The sequence below is a fragment of the Rhinichthys klamathensis genome, unplaced genomic scaffold, assembly GCF_029890125.1.
Source record: "Rhinichthys klamathensis goyatoka isolate OS25496 unplaced genomic scaffold, OSU_Roscu_1.1 h1tg000165l_1, whole genome shotgun sequence".
Lineage (NCBI taxonomy): Eukaryota > Metazoa > Chordata > Actinopteri > Cypriniformes > Leuciscidae > Rhinichthys > Rhinichthys klamathensis.
In genome coordinates, this window is record NW_026606697.1 from 2,969,511 (window position 1) to 2,992,524 (window position 23,014).

At 42.9% G+C, this 23,014-nt stretch overlaps 1 protein-coding gene across 1 annotated transcript; it reads left to right on the forward strand.

Annotated features, from left to right (window-relative positions):
• Window positions 1–20,054: 20,054 nt before the first annotated feature.
• On the forward strand, window positions 20,055–20,993 carry nitr3r.1l (novel immune-type receptor 3, related 1-like). The gene has a single exon (XM_056259095.1). It carries the CDS (start codon window positions 20,055–20,057, stop codon window positions 20,805–20,807), a length of 753 nt encoding a protein of 250 aa, XP_056115070.1. The 3' UTR covers window positions 20,808–20,993.
• The last annotated feature ends 2,021 nt before the right edge of the window (window positions 20,994–23,014 follow it).

Below are 23,014 nucleotides of genomic sequence, written 5' to 3' on the forward strand. Positions count from 1 at the left end.
TTTAAATGGTTCTGGCTGGGAGCCCCTGGCTCAGTTTGAATAGTTATGCTGATTGGATTAGGCTAGGTCAGGTTTCTAAACCTGTATACTTCATTTACATGTTTTGTTTCAGAGTGTCTCCACCTTTATGTAACTTCTCCCCCTTGTACGGTATATGAACAGTCTGTATTTTAGTTTAGTCAGACTTGGCTAAGATTTTTGGACGAAGCAGACTACAGAAATGCAACAGCAATAAAGAACCCTGTTTAAAAAGATACTTCCGAGTTTCCTGGTCTTCGCTTCTGAGTTTTCAAACACTTTAGAAGAAAAAGTTCACAACACTTTTTAGGGTTAATTATGGACTTATCTATTATGTTCTAATTCATCTTTTTATGTAATGAATATATTCAAAATGTTAATGTTTTAACTCTTTATTAACAGGCCATTTGTTGATATTCAATGTATGGTTGAGACTGCCTTGGAGGCATGGGGACAATTGTCTTACTGGCACTTACTGTTGATATGGAAACGTTTGACCACAGAAATGTGAGCTCTGCTGGGGGCTTTCTGACTGCGCTTTTCTATTCTCATTATTACAGGTTGGCTGCAAACTGAGCAATAGGTGGGCTCAAAGTCCAAAACCACAAGTGCATGTTGTATCAAGCAGCAGCCTCTGCAAACAACAAACAACAGCTTCTCACCTTCCACCTGAAGGTCGTTTTCTTCCTCTAAACGTAAGGTATGTTTATTGGTGTGAATGAAATCCATTGATCAAATTCTGCCTTGCTTTTTCTTGATAGCTTTGGTGTCTGTAATCAGGGTAGACTTTTGACTTGTTACTTTAACTTTGAATTATAATTGCCTATGTTTATTAAAAGTGCTTTCCATCATGCCGAATATACAAAAAAAACAAAATTTCACTTATTTTTTTCCCAGACACATAGAAAACCCTAACTTTTAAAATTGCAACATACAATTTATCTGTAAGGTTCTGTTATTAGTTACAGTTAATGTGCACAATTAATAATGTTAATACAACTGTGTGCAACCACATAAATCAGTTTTTATTACATAAGTTTAGGCTGTTTTTGAAGTTTAATTCTGCTATTTTCATTACAGTGGCAGTCTGTTAAGAAGTAGGGACGTTTGTTAAGAAAGAGATGTGTCTCGTGAGAATACTGCTGGGTAGACTGTGTGGTTTTGTTGCTGTGAAGGGGGGTCAAACTTGTGGTTGGAAAACATCTAAACATTGATACACAAACATTCAAATGCAAACAGCACATGCCATTGTGTCACATTAAGCATAACTTATCTGTGCATAAATTATAATAGTTAGTGTATAAATGCATTTTATACTAATCAATAGATTCGTTTTAAGCCTTGTGTTTCCTGAATCATACTTTTGTATTGCAGTGCATTCTGTATTAAACTAACAACAGATGATTATATGTGAATTAATTGCAAACCTCAATGAATAAGTTGGTCCGTTGATGTTAACCTCAGCAGAGCTCAGTCTCTTCTGAGCAACTACTTCCTGTTACTGATGCTGCAGGAAATGCATTCATTGTCTCCGCCTTCTGTATTAAGTCTCACTTGCATCTTTTTCTTATACAGAAAATAACTCCTTCTCTTTGATGCTCATGGTTTATGGTGCTAAAAGTTATTATTTTTGATTTGATTTAGATTTTATTTCATATTATTCATTATTTAATAAAACCCACAGTTTCTCTGATTAATTAATTCGTTTTATCTTCTTCTCTGAATAAATTAACAAATCATTACTGATAAATGCGGCTAATGACTCATTGTTGACAGAGACATTTAAAAGGTTACTTTCTTCTACTTGTTCTTTGAATCGAACACCCAAAGCATCATTTATAAAATGTTGCGTAGAAACCGTCCTACATTTGATCTTATGATCATTTCTCAAATGTGCATACCTGTGATTCAGAGAACGAATTTACGCATAAAAAATGTGCCTGCGCCTCTTTTCCAGATTTGAAATCCTCGTAAACACCCACTAATTAAAGTCATTAAAAGGATAGTTCACCCAAAAATGTTGTCATTACTTGCTCACCCTCAAGTTGTTCCAAACCTGAATGAGTTTCTTTCTTCTGTTGAACACAAAATAATTTGAAAGAATATCGGTAACTGAACAGTTGATGGCACCCATTGACTTCCATAGTAGGAAAAAAAATGACTGGAAGTCAATGGGTGCCATCAACTGTCTAGTTACCGACATTCTTTAAAATATCTTTATTTGTGTTAAACAGAAGAAATAAACTTATACAACATGAGTGTAACATATAAATGAATTGCTTATGCTTCCAAATAGGCCCTACTCCGAATCTGCCGCAAATAAAAATGCATACGTCTGCTTAGATCCTGACATCATGGTGTGAGGCTTTTAGTATTTGCATATTTCCTTGCAGGCAAATCTGCTAATGCATGCAAGCAAATACAAGACTAACAAATTCCAGGTAGAGTTTCATCCTGATATACAGCACTTTTTTATGTCCAAGATTTTTCTTTTTATATGACCATTGACGTAAACATTAGCGTTTACACACTCTAAGATCAATGTTTTATTAATGAGATCCCAGGTGTGGTCATTCTTCAGACAGCTCAGGACACAGATCTGCTGGATTGCAGACAAAAGATTGACTTGGCATTGTGCAAGTCTTTAAGAATTGGATCTAAAAAAAGAAAAGAAGATTAAGCAGCGTCATTTCTGCCAGCTGACTCTCAGCTGATCTACGTCTACCTATAGGTCTGACGCCTATCACTGTATACATCTATAAGCTCCTTCAGTATTATCAGCAGCTATCGCGTTTCTCAGGAGCCAATTACCCTCCTCCCTCCCAAACTCCTACTCTCGTCAGTCAGGATTTGGCATTCTGATTCCCCCTGAATCAGACTAAAACTTTCTAATTATGTTGTACATAAAATTTAATTTATGATATCTGCAATACATTCATGTTGGTTCTGTTCTGTTTACCCTAAGGGGGGTTATTGCTGCTCTCCCTGCTCTTATCCATGCTAGGCTGCATGGATGCGCAGGGAGTTCTTGCCCAGAACGGAACCATACCGCCAATCCAAACTGTATGCGAATTGTCAATCGAATTTGACGATAGTGGTCCTGACCAATCTGGGGTTTCTTTACTTTAATTAATTGAGCGTCAGCGTCAGTTCTGGCAGGCCAAGTAGTCAAGATGCTGCTAACGCTATCGGCCGCCAACAAGGTCTCATCAGCGATCTGCTCAGCTGAGCTGCATCAGCGCATCTGCTGTTCATCTCCCCTCGCTGCTAATGCCTACGCTCAAATCAGGGCGCCCTATTTAAGCAGATTCAGTTCGCTCCGAACTGCTTGCTGCTCGCTCTGTGCATATTGAAACAGGACTCCATGTATTCAAGTCTTTTTAATGCTCACTGTTAAAAGCTATCAGGATATGGGCACCATGCTGTTGCTAATGCTATCCGTGTGCTTGGGCTTATCTAGTCGTTTTCATTGAAATAATCTTGCTAGGCTTATGCGATCATATTGGCAATGTGCGTTTACTTATCTGTTGTCATTGGCAACTGCTCGCGTTGCACATGCAGTGATTTAGCACTATGCAGCACAGATCAAGCAGCTTGCAGTGATAGATAGTTAGTAAATAACAATTCATGGTGCAAACTGGATTATTTCTGCTGTGGCACAGCTCTAAAAAGACAAAGTAAACAGTCACTATTCATTGAGTCAATTAAAAGAAAGTCTCATCTGCTATATCTTACTTGTCTTTCTTCTGCTTAGTTACATTGCCCCTGGATGCGCTTACTGGCTGCTGGCGCCATTCACATATAGCGTCTAAAAACGCGTAGAAAACGCTAGGCGCGACGCGTTCTCCTTTTTCCAAAGCGCTTGGGTGCGCTTGTTTGTTCCTGTTTGTTCCTCCCAGCAAGAGGAACAAACAGGTTTTCACGGTTGCTTGGGCTCAACACATGGCTGCAAAAAACCTGCAATATAAAAGGAGTGAACTTCATTGACAACTTCAATCTTTTCTGGAGTCAGAGGCAACTGTTTCAACAGGATGGGCTCCACCCAAACAAACTTGGTTCAAGAGTGCTAAAGGACAACATCTACTTCTCTCTCAATCATCCTTCTGCAGTGTGTGCCAATCCACTCAACCTGAATGGCACACACACACCTGGACACAGTATGAATGACCACAGGACTTCACTTCAGCACCTGAATGGACATGCGGTTGACATATCACACAAGGACAACGATAACACCATGCAGCCACAACAACTTCTGCTCACGGACACAATCTCAGCAGAGCCCCGCCCACAGAGCTCTCCACAGACAGACCGAGACATATCAGAACTGCTCCAAGATTCAGCTCCCAAGGACACTTTTCTGGAAAACAGCGAGGGAAACCAGGACGGCATATTACAGCAACAGCCCCTCTCCCCAGACACGTTATCCCTCTCTCCAGCATCTCCACTTCTGTGCTTCTCAGAGAAAATGGAAAAACTGGTGTATGCTGGAACCAAACTATCGCACTCTTTTGCTGCAAGTCCCCAGATGTCAACCAAAAAACGGCAGGCCCCACAACCACCAAAGCCTGCGGGCCCAGCTCGCCCTCCCCCTCCTCCTCCTCCTGTGAGAGCTCTTCGGCCTCTGCCACAGCGCCAGGGCTCACACCCTCCTCCAGCGGCTCGAGGTGAACCAAAAACAACTGATACCAGCTCTCAGTGATATGTGTCGGGTCCCCGCTATGAAAACAGTAACTTTCTTAAATGTTTACAAAACAAGCAGGAACCCAGTGTGCCTGAATCTTTCTCTATTGCCGTTCAATTACATGATAGAAAATCTAAGGCCTTCAAAAGCCGTACAGCAAACCCATCTAATCTGGTGCCTATTACGCACCAAACTAAGATTGCTGTGGGGACAAAAAGTAAGACTGTTAAGTTAGCACTTTTAAACATCCGCTCACTTAAAAATAAATCACTTCTAGTCAACGATTTAATAACCACATACAACCTGGACTTTCTAAATGAAACTTGGTTAGAAGACAGCTGCAGTGGAACAGTCCTCAATGAAACATCCCCTCCTAACTTTACTTTTATGAGTGTCTGCAGAGCGGGTAAGAGAGGCGGGGGCTTAGCTGCTCTTTTTAAAGATGTCTATCAATGTAAGCAAATATCATTTGGGAATTACCCGTCTTTCGAATATCTGGGTATTGTGTTAAAAGGTGCTCCACGTATTTTACTTATCATTATTTACAGGCCTCCAAAATACTCTCCAGCCTTTGCTGAGGACTTTACAGAACTGCTATCAACAATTTCCTCTGAGTTTGACTGTTTTGCCATTGCTGGAGATTTTAACATTCACATAGATAATGCAGAAAACAATATGGCAAAAGAAATCAAAACGGTTTTAAAAACGTTTGATCTGACTCAGCATGTACATGGTCCCACACACAATCATGGACACACTCTAGATTTACTTATCAGTAAGGGTTTAAACATCTCATCGATTGTTATTAAGGATGTAGCACTGTCTGATCATTTCTGTATTTTCTTTGATATATTGATCTCTCCTGCCATTGAAGCTAGATCTGTGTCTGTCAAGAAGAGATGCTTAAATGAGAACACTAGTGTGCTATTTATGAAGGCCATATCTTTAAAACCAAGCATATCTGCTGACTCTGTTGATTTTCTCCTTGATTCTTTTAACTCAAAAGTTAAAAGTGTAATTGATGATATTGCTCCTGTGAAAGTCAGGAAGAATAGTGGTAGACAAAAAGCACCTTGGAGAAACTCAACAGCTGTGCAAAATATGAAAAGACAATGCAGAAGAGCAGAGCGCATGTGGCGGAAGACAAAACTTGTAGTCCATTATAACATCTACAAAGACAGCATCCATGCTTTTAATATTGAACTAGGCAAAGCTAGACAGACCTTCTTCTTGAATATTATAAACAGAAACTTAAACAACACACGCACACTTTTTGCTACTATAGAGAGACTGACAAACCCCCCAAGCCAGATTCCCAGTGAAATGCTCTCAGACAGCAAGTGCAGTGAGTTTGCTTCTTTCTTCTCTGAGAAAATCAATAATATCAGAAAGGTGATCAGCTCATCCTTGAGTTGCGCTGGGGTCAGACAGATCAGACCACAACCTGAGAAAGTAGTTCAATTCAATTCAATTCAAATTTATTTGTATAGCGCTTTTCACAATACATATTGTTTCAAAGCAGCTTTACAGAAAGTGCATTTCAGAAATGTACATAGAAGAATATAGTTAATTAATCATCATGTATTAATTTAGGGCATAACATATCGCCGGCGTTGAGTCGTCTCTTCACAGGCGTCGAGTCGTCTCTTCACAGGCGTCGAGTCGTCTCTTCACAGGCGTCGAGTCGTCTCATCGCAGGTGTTGGAGCATCTGAAGTCTCCGTGAGAGGCTGGATACAAACGAGCTGACGAACGCTATTTACCTCGGGACTAGCGTCCCGAGATAACAGCAGAAAAGCAGATGGGAAATAATTAGCGTAGCTGCTGTTCATAATATTAATGCATTAGATCTGATTCAACAGTGGTATAAAAGGTAAGCATTATGTGAATGCTTGGCTGAAGAGATGCGTCTTTAATCTAGTTTTGAACTGGGAGAGCGAGTCTGAGCCACGAACAGTATCAGGAAGGCTATTCCAGAGTTTAGGAGCTAAATGTGAGAACGCCCTCCCTCCTTTAGTGGACTTAGATATCCTAGGAATGACCAGAAGCCTCGAATTTCGGGATCTTAAAGAACGCGATGGATTGTAGGGCGATAGAAGGTCCATTAAATACACAGGAGCTAAACCATTTAGGGCTTTATAGGTCAGTAGTAGTACTTTGTAATTGATACGGAACTTAATAGGTAACCAGTGCAGAGATGATAGAATCGGTGTTATATGATCATATTTTCTTGACCTAGTAAGAACTCTAGCGGCTGCATTTTGGACTAACTGTAGCTTGTTTATTGAAGATGCAGGACAACCAGCTAATAAAGCATTACAGTAATCTAGTCTCGAGGTCATGAATGCATGAACTAACTTTTCTGCATCAGAAACAGATAGCATGTTACGTAATTTAGCAATGTTTCTAAGGTGGAAAAAGGCAGTTCTTGTAACATATGAAATATGATTTTCGAAAGACAAGTTGCGGTCTAGTATAACACCCAGGTCTTTTACTGTAGTCGATAAGGTAACAGGACATCCTTCTAAATTAAAGTTGTATTGTAAGAGATTTTGTGGGTAGTTTTTTGGACCAATAAGTAATACCTCAGTTTTATCTGGATTTAATAGCAGGAAATTACACGTCATCCAGCATTTTATATCTTTAAGACATTCTGTCAATTTAGATAAGTTAGTGTATTCATCTGGTCGTGATGAAATATATAATTGAGTGTCATCAGCATAGCAGTGGAAATTAATTCCATGTTTTCTTATAATATTACCAAGTGGCAGCATATATATTGAGAATAGCAGAGGGCCTAACACCGATCCTTGCGGCACTCCATAGTCTACTGACGTTATCTTCGATTTTTCCCCATTTAAACAGACAAAATGGTAACGGTCCGATAAGTACGATCTGAACCAGCTTAATGCCTGTCCCTGAACACCAGTGTAGTTTTGTAGTCGATCCAAGAGTATTTTATGATCTATAGTGTCGAACGCAGCGCTAAGATCGAGTAGAACTAGTACTGAGATACAGCCTTGGTCAGAAGCTAAAAGTAAATCATTTGTAATTTTAACTAGCGCAGTTTCTGTGCTATGATGCGGTCTGAATCCTGACTGAAATTTTTCATATATCTCATTTTCTTGCAAGAAAGAACACAATTGAGCGGACACAATTTTTTCTAGTATTTTAGACATAAATGGAAGATTTGAAATGGGTCTATAATTTGCTAAGTTATTTTGATCTAATTGCGGTTTCTTAATAAGAGGTTTTATTACTGCCAGCTTGAATATTTTTGGAACATGACCTAAAGATAAAGACGAGTTAATAATATTGAGAAGAGGCTCTTCCACTACAGGTAACACTTCTTTCAGTAGTTTAGTGGGTATTGGATCTAATAAACATGTTGTTGGTTTAGATGCAATGATAAGTTTATTTAGCTCTTCCTGTCCTACAGTTGTAAAGCGGTGTAGTTGTTCTTGAGGGACGATAATTGAGGCTGAATCACAAGACACCATAGAGGATTGTACATTTACAATTGTATTTCGGATGCTTTCTATTTTCTCATTGAAGTAATTCATAAAATCATTACAACTATACTGTAACGGAATATTTTGCTCTGGTGATGTCTGTTTATTTGTTAGTCTAGCCACGGTGTTAAATAAAAACCTTGGATTATTTTGGTTATTTTCTATTAGTTTGCGGAGATGCTCTGCCCTGGCTGCTTTTAGAGCCTTTTTATAACGTGACACACTGTCTTTCCACGCGATTCTAAAGACCTCTAAATTAGTTTGTTTCCATTTACGCTCTAAGTTACGAGTTTCTCTCTTGATAGCATGTGTAGTACTATTGTCCCATGGTGCTTTAGTTTTCTCTCTAACCTTTTTCAATCTAATTGGTGCAACAATATCTAATGTACTAGAGAAAATGGTGCTCAAACTGCTGGTCATTTCCTCTAGTTCATCTGTTTGTTTGGGTTCACTGAGCAGCTGAGATAGATCAGGTAAGCTATTTGAGAATCTATCTATAGTGATTGGAAGGATTGTTCTGCCTGGTCGATAACGCGGCGCAACATGACAAATTTCAGCAGTACGTATTATACAAGTTACCATGTGATGATCAGTGAGATCGTCACTTTGCGGTATAATATCTATATCGGTTGGATCGGTTCCATATGATATAATTAAGTCTAGTGTATGATTTAGACGATGAGTGGGACCACTGACGTTTTGCTTGACCCCAAAGGAGTTTAATAAATCTGTAAACGCAGTCCCTAACGCATCATTTGTGTTATCTACGTGTATGTTAAAATCTCCAACAATTATTGCTTTATCGACATTGACCAATAGATCTGAGAGAAAGTCTGCAAACTCTTTTAGGAAATCAGTGTAGGGCCCTGGAGGTCTATATACAGTAGCCAAGGCTAGAGATAATAGGGATTTCTTTCTTACATCTAAGAGCGTAACATTTAGCACAAGTACTTCAAACGAATTAAACCTGTGACCTGTTTTCTGAGTAACATTAAGAATATCTCTATAGATTGTTGCAACACCGCCGCCACGACCGATCAGACGGGGCTCATACTTATAACAATATCCTGGCGGAGTAGACTCATTTAGACCTAAATACTCATTTGGTTTAAGCCAGGTTTCAGTAAGGCAAAGTACATCGAAGCTATTATCTGTGACCATTTCATTTACAATAACCGCCTTAGGTGTGAGCGATCTAATGTTTAGAAGACCTAATTTTAGAAATTGTTTTTGTTCACTGATATTTAGATTTTCTGGTTTAATTACAATAAGATTTTTCCTAGATCCTACACTAGATTTATTGTTTGGCCTCACTAGACGAGGAATAGACACAGTTTCTATATAATGTTCTACACTACTTATATCAATTAAGTTGGGACAGCAAAGACTGTGAATTGGACTTTGACTTACTAGTCAGATGGTGTGCAACGTCTTGGAGATGTTGTCCGACAGAACAGCCGCTCCGATTCTGCTGGGGTGCAGGCCATCAGCACGGTAGAGCCTAGGTCGCTCCCAGAACAGATTCCAATTATTTACAAAGAGCAGTTTCTGTTCATTACACCATGACATTAACCATTCATTTAGAGCAAATAGTCTACTGAACCTTTCTTGTCCTAGTCGGTACGTGGGAAGCGGTCCAGACACGATGATCGTTGCCTCAGGCGCTGTGCTGCGTACCGTCTCGATCAGGCTCCTGTAGTCCTTCTTCAGAACCTCCGTCTGCCGCAGCCTGATGTCGTTCGTTCCCGCATGGAGGACAACGGCTCCGACGCGCTCGTCACCGTTCAGAATCTCGGGAACCTGTGCGGCGACATCAAGAACACGAGCACCAGGAAAGCAGTGAGTGCGCACCTTACCCTTACCTGAGGTAGCGCGGACATGACGGACCATGGAAGTGCCGATGATCACGGCGTCGTCGCGTTCCGACTCGTGAAGAGGGGAGAAGCGGTTCCGGGTGGAGATCTCGAAGACCGGGAGGGGCGGAGAGGTTCTTGCTCTGGTCCTGGCTCGTGTCTTCCGCTGTGGGATCACCCAGGGTCCATGGTGTTTTGTAGGTGCCGGAGTGAATGAAGCCAGAGATGATCGCGTCCTCCTGGGCAGAGAAACGCACGGAGTAGAGGAAGTCGGAGTCAAAAAGTTACTAACCACTGACTTGTGAGCATCGGCGCGTGACGTTTCAAGCGCTGATCGCCGATCCCGCAGCTCGGCTTGCCTCTCCAGCAGACCACGGATCTGTTTCTCCACCGATTCCAGTTCCGATCGTACCGAGATCAGCTCGAATGTATCCTCACCTGCACTCAGAGGTAACGTTAGACACACATCCGATATGTTCGCCATTATAACAGATGAACAGTAAATTAGCAGTGATACTACCAATATCACTACTAATTTAGGACTGGAATGCTGGATATAACCTGTATCCTTTCAGTGAAACGGGTGTAAAATCAGACGCTCGATAGGCGCGAGCCCACGCGTGAAATGCTAGCGGGCTAAAGGCTAGTAGCCGAGATTCGCAAAGTTGGATCTAAGTAGCGATATCAAAGCAATCCGATTGTTTTTTTTATAGGGAAGAGTATCGAGGATAGGTTCACACGATATAAAAATAGAAAGTGCTTGTTAATAAATGAGTGGTAAAGAAGAAAATCAAGGATTAATGAATCAATTCGACGGAGCTCTAAACACAAACAAACACCGCACGCGCATGCGCATGATAACCAACAGAAAAGTTTTCATGCATGCGTTGTTTTCATTTTCATGCATTCATGCATGCGCATGAAAACCAACAGTTACTTTGTCTGTTTTCGAAGAAATTGAAGGCACAATTTTGGAAGAAACCGTACAGCACCTTAAAACATCAACCTGCGCCCTTGACGCACTTCCCACATCTTTTTTCAAAAGTGTGTTAAACAGCTTAGAAGCAGATCTCCTAGAAGTGGTAAATGCCTCACTTCTCTCTGGTAGTTTTCCAAACTCCCTGAAAACTGCAGTTATCAACCCCCTCCTGAAAAAGAGCAATCTGGATAAGACCATCTTAAGCAACTATAGACCGATCTCAAATCTTCCTTTCATAGGCAAGATCATTGAAAAAGTTGTCTTCAATCAGCTGAACAAATTCTTAAGCTCAAATGGATACTTTGACAATTTTCAATCTGGTTTCCGATCGCTTCACAGCACAGAGACAGCGCTCATTAAGATAATAAACGATATTCGCTTAAATACTGATACAGGCAAATTATCAGTGCTGGTACTACTCGACCTCAGTGCTGCATTTGACACTGTTGATCACGACATACTTCTTGACAGGCTGGAAAACTGGGTGGGGCTTTCTGGGATTGTCCTAAAATGGTTCAGGTCATACTTAGAAGGGAGAGGTTATTATGTGAGTATAGGAGACCATAAGTCTGAGTGGACATCCATGACTTGCGGAGTCCCTCAAGGCTCAATTCTTGCACCACTCCTGTTCAACCTGTATATGCTCCCAATGAGCCAAATAATGAGAAAGAACAAAATTGCTTACCACAGCTATGCAGACGACACACAGCTCTACTTAGCCCTATCGCCTAACGACTACAGCCCCATTGACTCCCTGTGCCAATGCATTGATGAAGTCAACGGTTGGATGTGCCAAAACTTTCTTCAGTTAAACAAAGACAAAACTGAAGTCATTGCGTTTGGAAACAAAGATGAAGTTCTCAAGGTGGATGCATACCTTGACGCTAGGGGTCTAACAACTAAAAATCAAGTCAGGAATCTTGGTGTGTCTCTAGAGTCAGACCTTAGTTTCAGTAGTCATGTCAAAGCAATAACTAAATCAGCATACTATCATCTGAAAAATATTGCAAGAATTAGATGCTTTGTTTCCAATCAAGACTTAGAGAAACTTGTGCATGCTTTTATCACCAGCAGGGTGGATTATTGTAATGGACTCCTCACTGGCCTTCCTAAAAAGACCATAAGACAGTTGCAGCTCATACAGAACGCTGCTGCCAGGATTCTGAGCAGAACCAGAAAATATGAACATATCACACCAGTCCTCAGGTCTTTACACTGGCTCCCAGTTACATTTAGGATTGATTTTAAAGTATTATTACTGGTATATAAATCATTCAATGGGCTAGGACCTCAATATATTGCAGATATGCTCACTGAATATAAACCTAATAGATCACTCAGATCATTAGGATCACATCAGCTAGAAATACCAAGGGTTCGCTCTAAGCATGGAGAGTCTGCTTTTAGCTACTATGCCAGCCGCAGCTGGAACCAGCTTCCAGAAGAGATCAGATGTGCTCCTACAGTAGTCACTTTCAAATCCAGACTCAAAACAAATCTGTTTAGCTATGCATTTACTGAATGAGCACTGTTCCACTGTCCGTCCGACTGTTTTTACTGTACTGGTTTTGTCTTTGTTTGTTTTCTAATTTCTAATTTATTTATTTTTATAATCTCTGGAAGAGATTTTGAAGGAGAGCGGGAGAGTCTTCACTCCGATGAGGCGAGTGAAGGAGTAAGTTATACTGCTGTATAAGAAGTCGCTGAGAGCGAAGTTAAGGGTAACGGCAGCAGACAGCGCACACGAAGCGTGCTCTTTGGGGGCCCCGCTGGGCATTACTGGTGTAGCACCACCCCAGCAGAGTACGTCCCTGGGCTAGAGGTCCAGTGGCACCGTAAACTGGCTCAATCTCTTCCATCTCAGATAGGGGTGGACCAGTACTACTTTATTTGATTTTTTATTCTAAACTGTTTTAATTATTCTTATTTGTTTAGATTATTTTAATTTCTTCTATGTAAAGCACTTTTAATTGCCATTGTGTATGAAATTTGCCGAAGTAGGCGTGGCCTAGCCCTATAAATATACCTCGATGGGCTGGTATAATCTGATTTTTAATCTCTTCAGCGAAGCGTTCGCACCGCTGGATCCAGAGTGAGAAGCTGCCGAGCCTCTGCAACTGAAGTCGCTGGCCTTCACCTCCCCGCCTTCAGCCGCCGTTCCTGCTACGCTATCCGGCGTACTATATATCCTTTACTCTGCTCTGTGTGTGTGTGTGTGTGTTCGCCCCGCGACTCACACGTCTATCATCTAAAAGAGCCGTGTCTTTTTAAAGATACCATCCTCCTGTGGCTTGTGCCGAGCCCCACTCAGCGACGGGGACCGCCATGTGATATGCGTTTCCTGCCTGGGAGAGGATCATGCAGCTCTCTCGCTCGCCGATGGTGGCTGCCCTCACTGTGAGCTATTGCCTATGGTGACTCTGAGGACTCGCCTGGCATACTTTAGCGAGACTGCAGTTCCACCCGCTACAGTGCCGCGCCGTAAAAGCGCCGTACTCAGCGGGTCCCCGAGCCTTCTCCAGCCTGTGAAAGCTCGGCGGTTCGCCCACCAGCTTCACCGTCTTCACTCGGGTCGCTCACTGACGGATAACGGCCGCCGCGCGCCGCCGCTTCCGCCATTAATGACGACGAGATAGCTGCATCTGTAGAGAAGGCCAGTTGCTCTATCCTGGCGTCGTCTACAGCTGCTCTGTAGACCTCCCCCTTCTGTCCGCGAGATCAAGACCGCGGCTAGCTTTCTTTACGTTATAAGAAAGCTACCCGCCCCCGCCCCCCATGGGCATGCGTCACCGGCAAAATGAGGAAAGAGTGTGTTTTAGTCCCGCCGAGGCCGGACTAATCTCCCTTTCTCAAACATTTCTCAGCTCCTCTTAGTTTGAGCGGCTGAAAATGTCAATATTGCAGCAATGAGCCTGTTATATAACACGCACACCTGCAAACAAACACCGACACACACAAAACTGTGATGACACTGTGATGGTGTTATGAGTGTAATAAAATGCCCACAGCCCAGTGTTCATTTCTACACACAAACACACCCCGCCACAGTACAGGGCTCGCACAAATGAAATTGACGCATGTCAATTGTGCATTAAATGTAGTGAATGTGCCCACAACCCAGTGCCCACAAACACTACACACTACATGTACCACGGTTTCTGTAAAACGAAACCAACACAAGTCTTCCTAGCCTCCTAAGAAAATGACGGTGTTTCAGTCTTGCCGCGGCTAGACTTCCACCGAGACTTTTAGCTCGTTCAGTTCCAGAAAATGCGACTGTTCCAGTGTATTTTGCAGTAAGCAAGCCGGTACCATGGCCCGCTTGCCTGCACACAAATGCCGTTTCCATGGTGACCCAGATAAATCACATAAGCAGTGTATTTTCTGGTATTCCGGCCACAGCCAATGGTGTTATGAGTGTAATAAAAATGCCCACAACCCAGTGCTCATTTCTACACACAAACACAGCCCGCAAAAATGCAGGGCTCACACAAACAAAATTGCCTCATGTCGATTGTGCACTAAATGTAGTGAATGTGCCCACGTCTCAGTGCCCACAAACACTACACACCACATGTCCCATGGTTTCTGTAAAAACGTAACCAACACACATTCAGTCAGCTCAGGCCGACGGTGTTTTCAGTGCAGTAAATGTGCCCGCTGTCCCGCGCCCACAATCACTCACAGACATGTTAAGCCCCACGGGGCTCGCCCCGCTCTCTCTCTCTCAGCAAACTGCTATAAGGGAAACGAGCGCGGCCAGGCTGCCCGCCGTGATCGTCGCGACCCCCGCCTCAGTCACTGCAAGCACAGTGTTTACATTACAGCACACCAGAGCTCTCTTGTCGCCACTATGTTGCGACCAGAGCCCAGATCTCATTCTACCCCTAGCTATTCATGCAAATGCGTGGGCACAGCTTCCCGGGGTATCAGAATGGGTGATGAACACTATATAAAGAGGCTATTCGCTACAGTCTGCTCGACGCCCCCGCCGCTACATGGCGTGCGTCGAATCTACGGTAAAAACCGAAGTAGCCCATCTACTTCGAGCCGAAATAGCGACACTATTGAGCAAAGGGGCAATAGAGCCTTTATCTCAAGCTCAGAGCGAATGGGGTCTGTACAGCAGATATTTTCTGGTACCGAAAAAAAGACGGGGGTCTCAGACCCATTCTAGATCTAAGACAGCTGAACAAAGTCCTTATGAAACGCCAGTTCAGAATGCTCACAACCAGGAAAATCCTCGCGCAAATTCACCAAGGGGACTGGTTTATGTCAATAGATCTGAAGGACGCCTACTTCCAGATACAAGTAGCGTCACGTCACAGGCGATTCTTGAGATTCGCATTCGAGGGCCAGGCATGTCAATACACAGTCCTAACGTTCGGCCTGTCTCTTGCACCCCGTACATTTATGCGCATGGACGCGGCTCTCGCCACCTTGAGACTTCGGGGCATGCGAGTTTTGAACTACTTGGACGATTGGCTGATTCTAGCTCGATCTCATTCAGAGCTCATAGAACACAGGACCATATTACTAGAGCACCTCGAGAATCTGGGTCTCACAGTCAATTGGGCGAAAAGTTCGCTGTGTCCCAGTCAGGAACTATCCTTCCTGGGCACAGAACTGAACTCGCTGTCTATGACAGCGCGACTGTTGCCAGAGCGCAGACTGAACATTCAGCGCATCACAAAATCCTTCCGCTGCGGCACTATAGTCCCGCTCAAGAGGTTTCAGAAAATGCTGGGTCTCATGGCCTCAGCATCATCAGTACTCCAGCTGGGTCTGCTTCGCATGCGCCCACTGCAGTTTTGGCTAATAGCACGAGTACCGCCTCGAGCTTGGGCCTCCGGTCTGTTTCGCCTCAAGGTCGATCAGAAATGCATCACTGCTCTGATACCTTGGAGAGCGACCGACAAGTCAGGTGTAAGCCTGGGGACTTCCTCGAGTGTGCAGCTGGTGTCCATGGACGCCTCCACCTCGGGATGGGGAGCGCTGCACGAGGACAGACCGTTCTTTGGCCTGTGGTCAGAACAAGAGAAGCTCCTACACATACACTGTCTGGAAATGATGGCAGTCGACAATGCGCTGAGGCGCTTTTGTCCCCGAATAAAAGGATACCACGTCTTAGTCAGCTCGGACAACATGTCGGTGGTAGCCAACATAAATCACCAGCACATGTGCCTGGTCACCTGAATTTGGGGCCAGACAGACTGTCCAGAAACAATGTTCCAGCAGGAGAATGGTCTCTGCACCCGCAGACGGTCCTTCTGCTGTGGGAGACATTCGGCAGAGCGCAGGTAGACCTATCTGCGTCCCGAGAGAACGCTCACTGTCCGAAGTTTATCTCCAAGAGCAGGGATGCGTTGGCCCATGTCTGGCCCCGCTGCGCGCTCTCTGCTTTTCCCCCAGTTTCGCTCCTGCCTCAGGTGCTGGAACGAATCAGGGAAAATGGATGCTCAGTGCTTCTTGTGGCTCCGCTCTGGACGAACCAAGCTTGGTTCCCAGTCCTGATGCAGCTGACAAACACCGCCCCATGAGGAAAGGTGAGGAAAAGACCGCCTCTCTCAGGCCAAGGGCTCGATTTGGCATCTTTACCTGGAGCTGTGGTCCCTGGGAGTATTAAACACGATCACGCAGGCTAGGGTGCCGTCTACTAGACGACTCTATGCCTCAAAATGGTCAGTGTTTGCTGGCTGGTGCAGAGCCCGAGGCTTTTCACCCCCAGACTGTGGGATTACCGAAGTGCTCTCCTTCCTTCAGGAGCTGCTGGATAAGGGTAGAACCCCATCCACGCTCAAAGTTTATGTGGCGGCCATAGCTGCGTTTACAAAACCCGCGACTGGCCAGTCACTTGGAAAAAATGACCTGGTCATCCGCTTCCTAAAAGGAGCTAAGAGAATAAATCCTCCCAGACCCCCCTCAATCCCCATGTGGGACCTTTCCACAGTTCTGGAAGCCATGAAAGGTGCCCCGTTTGAGCCGATCCATCTGTCGGACATGAAACACCTGTCGTTCAAGACAGTGTTTCTTATGGCTCTCGCTTCAGTGAAGCGCATAGGGGATTTGCAAACGCTCTCAGTGAGCACGACGTGTTTGGAATTTTGGCCAAATGACTCGAAAGTCATACTCAAACCAAGATACGGATATGTGCCTAAATCCCTCAACACACCGTTCAGGGCCCAGGTTATTTCCCTGTCCCCCCTGCCGGTTTATAACGAGGAGATGGACGCAAGCTTCCTTTGCCCAGTCAGAGCATTAAGAGCTTATGTGTCTCGTTTGTCCGTTATCAGACAGACTGAGCAGCTTTTCGTTTCGTTCAGCAGCCGTGCTAAGGGACTAGCCGCGTCGAAACAGAGCCTATCTAGATGGATAGTTGAGGCCATAGCGCTGGCATACACGTCAAAAGGCCTTAAATGCCCTTTAGGTGTTAGAGCGCACTCCACAAGAGGCATAGCCTCGTCGTGAGCTTGGTCTAGCGGGATTACCTTACAAGATATCTGTATGGCGGCAGGCTGGGCCTCCCCGTCTACATTTATAAGGTTTTATAACCTAGAGGTTCCCGCCTTACAGGCTAAACTACTATCGGTATAAAATCAAGTACTGTCTGCCCCGCTGCTTCGGCACAGAATACTAAAATCGCTTGAGCACTGCTCGCTGACCGATAAAATTACCCCATGGGCAAAAGTAAGACCCATACTGGTACACAATTCAGGCCGATTGTTTTCACCCTGACTGTATGAAACACTGCAACAGTGATTAGCTCCCTTTGGATGCTAGCTTATTGGGAATGACGCTGTTAGCCTCTCTTCTCAGACTCTCTGTGAGTCCCTGGTGATTGTGCACTATATGAGCCCCGGGCACCTGCCCTTGGGACTTTGGTGTTGGATCCCAGCACGCACAGCGTTTTACACTGTGTTCCCCTAGCGTAAGATATTACGCAGTACGAGAGAACCTCTCGTAAGAGAACGTACTCGGTTACTAACGTAACCTCGGTTCTCTCTAGAACAGGGAACGAGTACTGCGTATCTTGCCGTGCCTGCAACACGCTCTGGTTCGCTTCGGCGATGAAAAACCAGTGATATCAGCCCATCAAGCTATATATATAGGGCTAGGCCACGCCTACTTCGGCGGAAAGGTGACGCAGTGGGCGTGAAGCGCCCCCATTGGACCGTCACCAAAGGGCCTCTCTCGATAGGCTGCTGCAGTTGCAGCAGGACAGCCAATAGGCACGCAAGCCGCCTTTGCCTATGTCTGTATGCTGCCGCAACGCGTTTTACATTAATTCAAAATTAAGGATAATTTTTTGGCTTCAATATCTCGTGGAAAAGAGGTTTTCCCCTAGCGTAAGATATTACGCAGTACTCGTTCCCTCATCTAGAGAGAACCGAGGTTACGTTAGTAACAGAGTACATTCTTGTCACGTGACCTCGGTGGGCTTGTGGCATTCTTAAAAGTTGAGATGTTTTTATCTCGATGCGGCGTGGATGCGCTTGGAAAAAACGAGCGCGTCGCTTCCATTATGAGCGCGCATACCGCGCGCCTACATTTGAATAACGAACTTGAGCGCGCAAAAGACGCGATATGTGAACAGGCCCTAATTCATCCTTCATTTATTTTTATCACAGGAGGTTGCTTTATGGTCTGTTTGGGGGGGAAAGTTCAGCTCTCCTAGTCCTAATTCATGTGAGCGTCCCCTAATGCTGCCTGCTGCTGTCCCCTGACTCTACTAAATTCATGGTGCTTATGAATGGTCAGGAGACTCATCTGAACTGAAACATATTGCCAACTAATTCGTATTTATTCATAAAGATTTCTAAGCATTTTAATTGTCTAATTCCATCTCTTGTCTATTCACAAGAGGTTGCCAGGTATGGTTTGTTTGGGGGGAATAGTTCTGCTCTCCCAGTACTAAACTGTGAGCGTCCCCTAATGCTGCAGCTGTCCTCTGACTCTCTGCTATTTCATGGTGCTCATGAAAGGTCAGAGGATTCCCTGAACAGAGCCATACCGCCAAAATGTAATTATCAACTTGAATTGCATTTTATTCAATACAATTTCCTAACCATTTATTTTCATGTGTGTTCTTGACTTAATGGACCTGACAGAAATGAGTTTATCTATAAATGTTAGACCCCCCCCCCCCTCCCCCCTTTTCCTTATTACTTAATAATAATTAAAAATGTCACAAAACATGCCTAAAAATGCAATTTCTTTCAGAAATGTATAACCTATGTATAACCCAGATTTAAAAGTGTTGTATATCAGGATGTCACACAGTTTGTTACGTTTGTATTTGCTGGAATAGATCAGCCGATGCATTGGCAAGTGTGACAGAACATTTGTTATTTAAATACTAGAAGCCTCACCCTCTGAACATGGCATTAATGCTGAGCAATCACAAAAGTGTGGTGTGGAGGCAAATGTTGTCAGCTGAGACAATGAAGAATCAAACTTAGTCTATACAGTGTATATTTAATCTATACAGTGAAGACTATGCAGTGTTATTTTACATTAGATTACTTCATTCAATGTCTGTACCTAATCAACCTAATATGTATAGCTACTGTTAGATCTACCTAAAAAAACAGAAAAGCTCAGTTTATTTCATTTGTATCTTTGTTCTATTGTGTTTATTTGTGCTTTTGCTTGTAGTTTGATTATTTGTTCTCATTTTATTACTTGTCTTTAATAGTGTTTGAAATTTATATTTTATATTATTTCTATGGTGTTTTTTTTTCATTTACATTGTTCTTGCATTAAAAAATCTGCCGTGTGTGTGTGTGTGACAACATTACAGGCATAAAAACACAAATTTGCATTTTCCTTTCTGCACTTGCATGTTTTCTTTGTTTCAGCATGGTTTGAATACTTGATACACAAATACTTGCCTGACCGTCTGGTTGGTCAGTGCCTTACAGTTTTTTTATTGTCTCTCAGAAATAAAAAAACAGCCCTTTATCACTGAGCACACACAAAGGCTGTGCTGAGTAGATCATCTGTGTAGAAATGAAGGCTGCCATCGCTCTGTTCCTGTTTTTGAGTCTCTTTAGACTGAGCTTCACTCTCTACAGAAAACACTTCTTTGTGAATACATTAATGACCTGGAAAGATGCACAAACGTACTGCAGAGAATACCATGATGATCTGTCCACTGTCAATAAAGAAGAGGCAAAACTGCTCTCTGCAAATCCAGGAATCAATCATGCATATTTTTGGATTGGAATGCACATGAGTCCTAACAACCCAGAACAATGGATTTGGTCTGGAGGTGAGGATGAAGACATTGACAACTGGGACGTTGGCGAACCGAACACATACACTCAAAAGTGTGGCGTTGTAAGAAGATCTAATTCTAAACTGCACAATGCTATGTGCTCGGGGACTCTACCATTTTACTGTATGCAGGTCTTTGAGCTCATTCTGGTGCATCAGAACAAGACGTGGGATGAAGCCCTGGACTACTGCAGACAGACCTACACTGACCTGGCGAGTCTAAGTTCTAAAATGATTATGGCAGAGGCGATAAATAACGCTACATCATCCCAGACAGCTTATGTGTGGACTGGCCTGCGCTTTATGGCTGGTCATTGGTTTTGGGTCAGTGGTGATGATCTTCAATATAAAGCCTGGTCTAAGGAGGGGGAGCTCCAGTGTCCTGCCAGAAATCTGCGCTGTGGAGTTCTAGATAGAGAAAATAATATTTGGAGACCGAACAATTGTGAGGATAAACTGAACTTTCTCTGTCTTAAAAAGCTATAAATGTGCTTCATGTTGCAATATACATACATTTCTTCATGTAGGCCTATATATGAAATTGATTCTTTTATAAATCATGAATCTATTGAAATCTGTTGCTTTACAGTATGTATGTATGGTCGTTAAAAATAATGGATTTTTAATCTTTCATTTTAGTCTTGTCAAGATATACATTGTCTTGTAAAACAACGTTTAGCTAAAATCTTTTATGGGCTTGCAGAAACATTATAAATTATATGTACTATTGTAAAAATACAAGATTTAGATTCTTAGTTACATTTTAATAGCCATGTTAAAAAGATATGTAAAACGATCATGCTTTGTTGTTTTTAAACTCAATGACATTTTCACGTAGCCTATATCATATGGATTAACAGTTTGGTCTAGGACTAACCAGGCTGTAATGTATCAGATTAAATGTCTTTATAACCATGCCTTCAAAAGTTTAGGAAGCAAATAAGATATCATCATTGTAAATATAAGATTCCAAGTTTTGCTCATTTTGTTTGTTTTCACTACAGCTTGTATTCAGGTGTTTAAATGATCTTGCTGTAAGACTTGATTTTCCTCCTAAGACAAAAACTGAGATAATAAAGCAATAAAATGCACCCTGGACAGAAGATCGCAAAGAAAGAGCACAGGCCATTGTCCTGTCCAAACGTTTCTTCTTCCTTATCTCTGCATCTCCCTCTCCCTCCTCCCTTCCTTTCCCCCTGACCTGAAGTCACTAAAAGTTCACTGAAAATGTCTATATATCACATATGATGTATCTTGTGAATCTATTGTTTTTACTTTTCATGTTTGGTATCATTTTAAGTGTCTCAGTGCGATTGGTAAAATGGTCTTTATTTCATTGCAGTCATTGGTAATAGGAGAAAGATTAAGAACTTAGGAGAATCCTGTTCTCCTCTATTTGTGATGTCTTTTCAAGATATCTCCCCTCTCCCCCCGAGACCAGGTGCTACTCCCTGGGGTACAGGAATTGACCCAAAACAAACTCTGAAAAATATTGGTACAACCCTTTTGTTCTGGTCTGGGTATTTAAGGCTAGGTAACAGAGCAGTCGGGGGGAACCTGTAACCAGGAAAACCCCCATACAGTGCTGTGGTTTTCCCGGTGGAAAGCACTCACACATTACTGTGTGTCTCTGTCAGGAATGCATTGCTTACTTTTAGAATCATCTTTGAGTAATTGATGTCATGTATTTATTATTTCTGAATTGGCTGTTAATTGCTTGTGTAATTGGCATGATACATTTTTACCTGACAAATAAATGTTACATCTTGATTTATTGTGAAGTATTCTGAAATCATTATTTTAGTAGATTATGAGGAGGCTGGTGCTACCGCAGCTCTGTGTCCATTATAAGTCAAACTAAAGGCGCATATGAACGGAGCAGTAGGCACGTCATCTGAAGACCTTTTGATTTCTGTCTATCACTGACTTGGCAAGTTGTATGGAAGTGGCTAAATAAACTACACTTTTTTTGTATGAGTGAGCAGTAGGCAACCGACTTAAGAGGTATTAGCAAACCCTGCACCCTCTGACCAAGATCAGACTGGCAAGACTGTGTCCGTGAGATCCACGTAAACCCGGAGCGCGTGACTCTGTGCGGCATTGGGTCCCTTAATGAATGAATAATTGATAGTATGGGATACTCAGAATAATCAAAGATCTAAATTAAATCGTAACCAATATTTATGATTATTTTCTAATAAGAAACATGATCTAAATTTGATTATCAGTCAAAATTAGAGTCAGATTAAGCGTAGAGCTAAAGTAATATTGAAACTAAATTCGAATAAATTAAGTGAACTTCACTGGAGCGCTGAAAAGACATACACGCGTTATCCCTTCGCCCAGGCCGTTGGATTCCGTCTTTGGACCAATGGGTGGTCCTTACAGTTGCATACTTGCGTTCCTCTTTAGTAAGGGCCCGACTGGCATAAGCTATTACACGCTCCAACCCACCCTCCTCTTGCGAAAGCACAGTTCCTACCCCCACATCACTAGCATCAGTGTCCAATATAAAGGTCTTATTGGGGTCAGGATAAGCGAGCATAGGAGAAGTAATTAACCTAGCCTTCAACTGGTTGAAGGCCACCTGACACTCCTCACCCCACCTAAATCTTCTCCCCTTCTCAGTCAGCTGATGTAATGGACGTGCTATGTCTGCAAACCCCCTTACAAACCGTCTATAATAGGAGGCC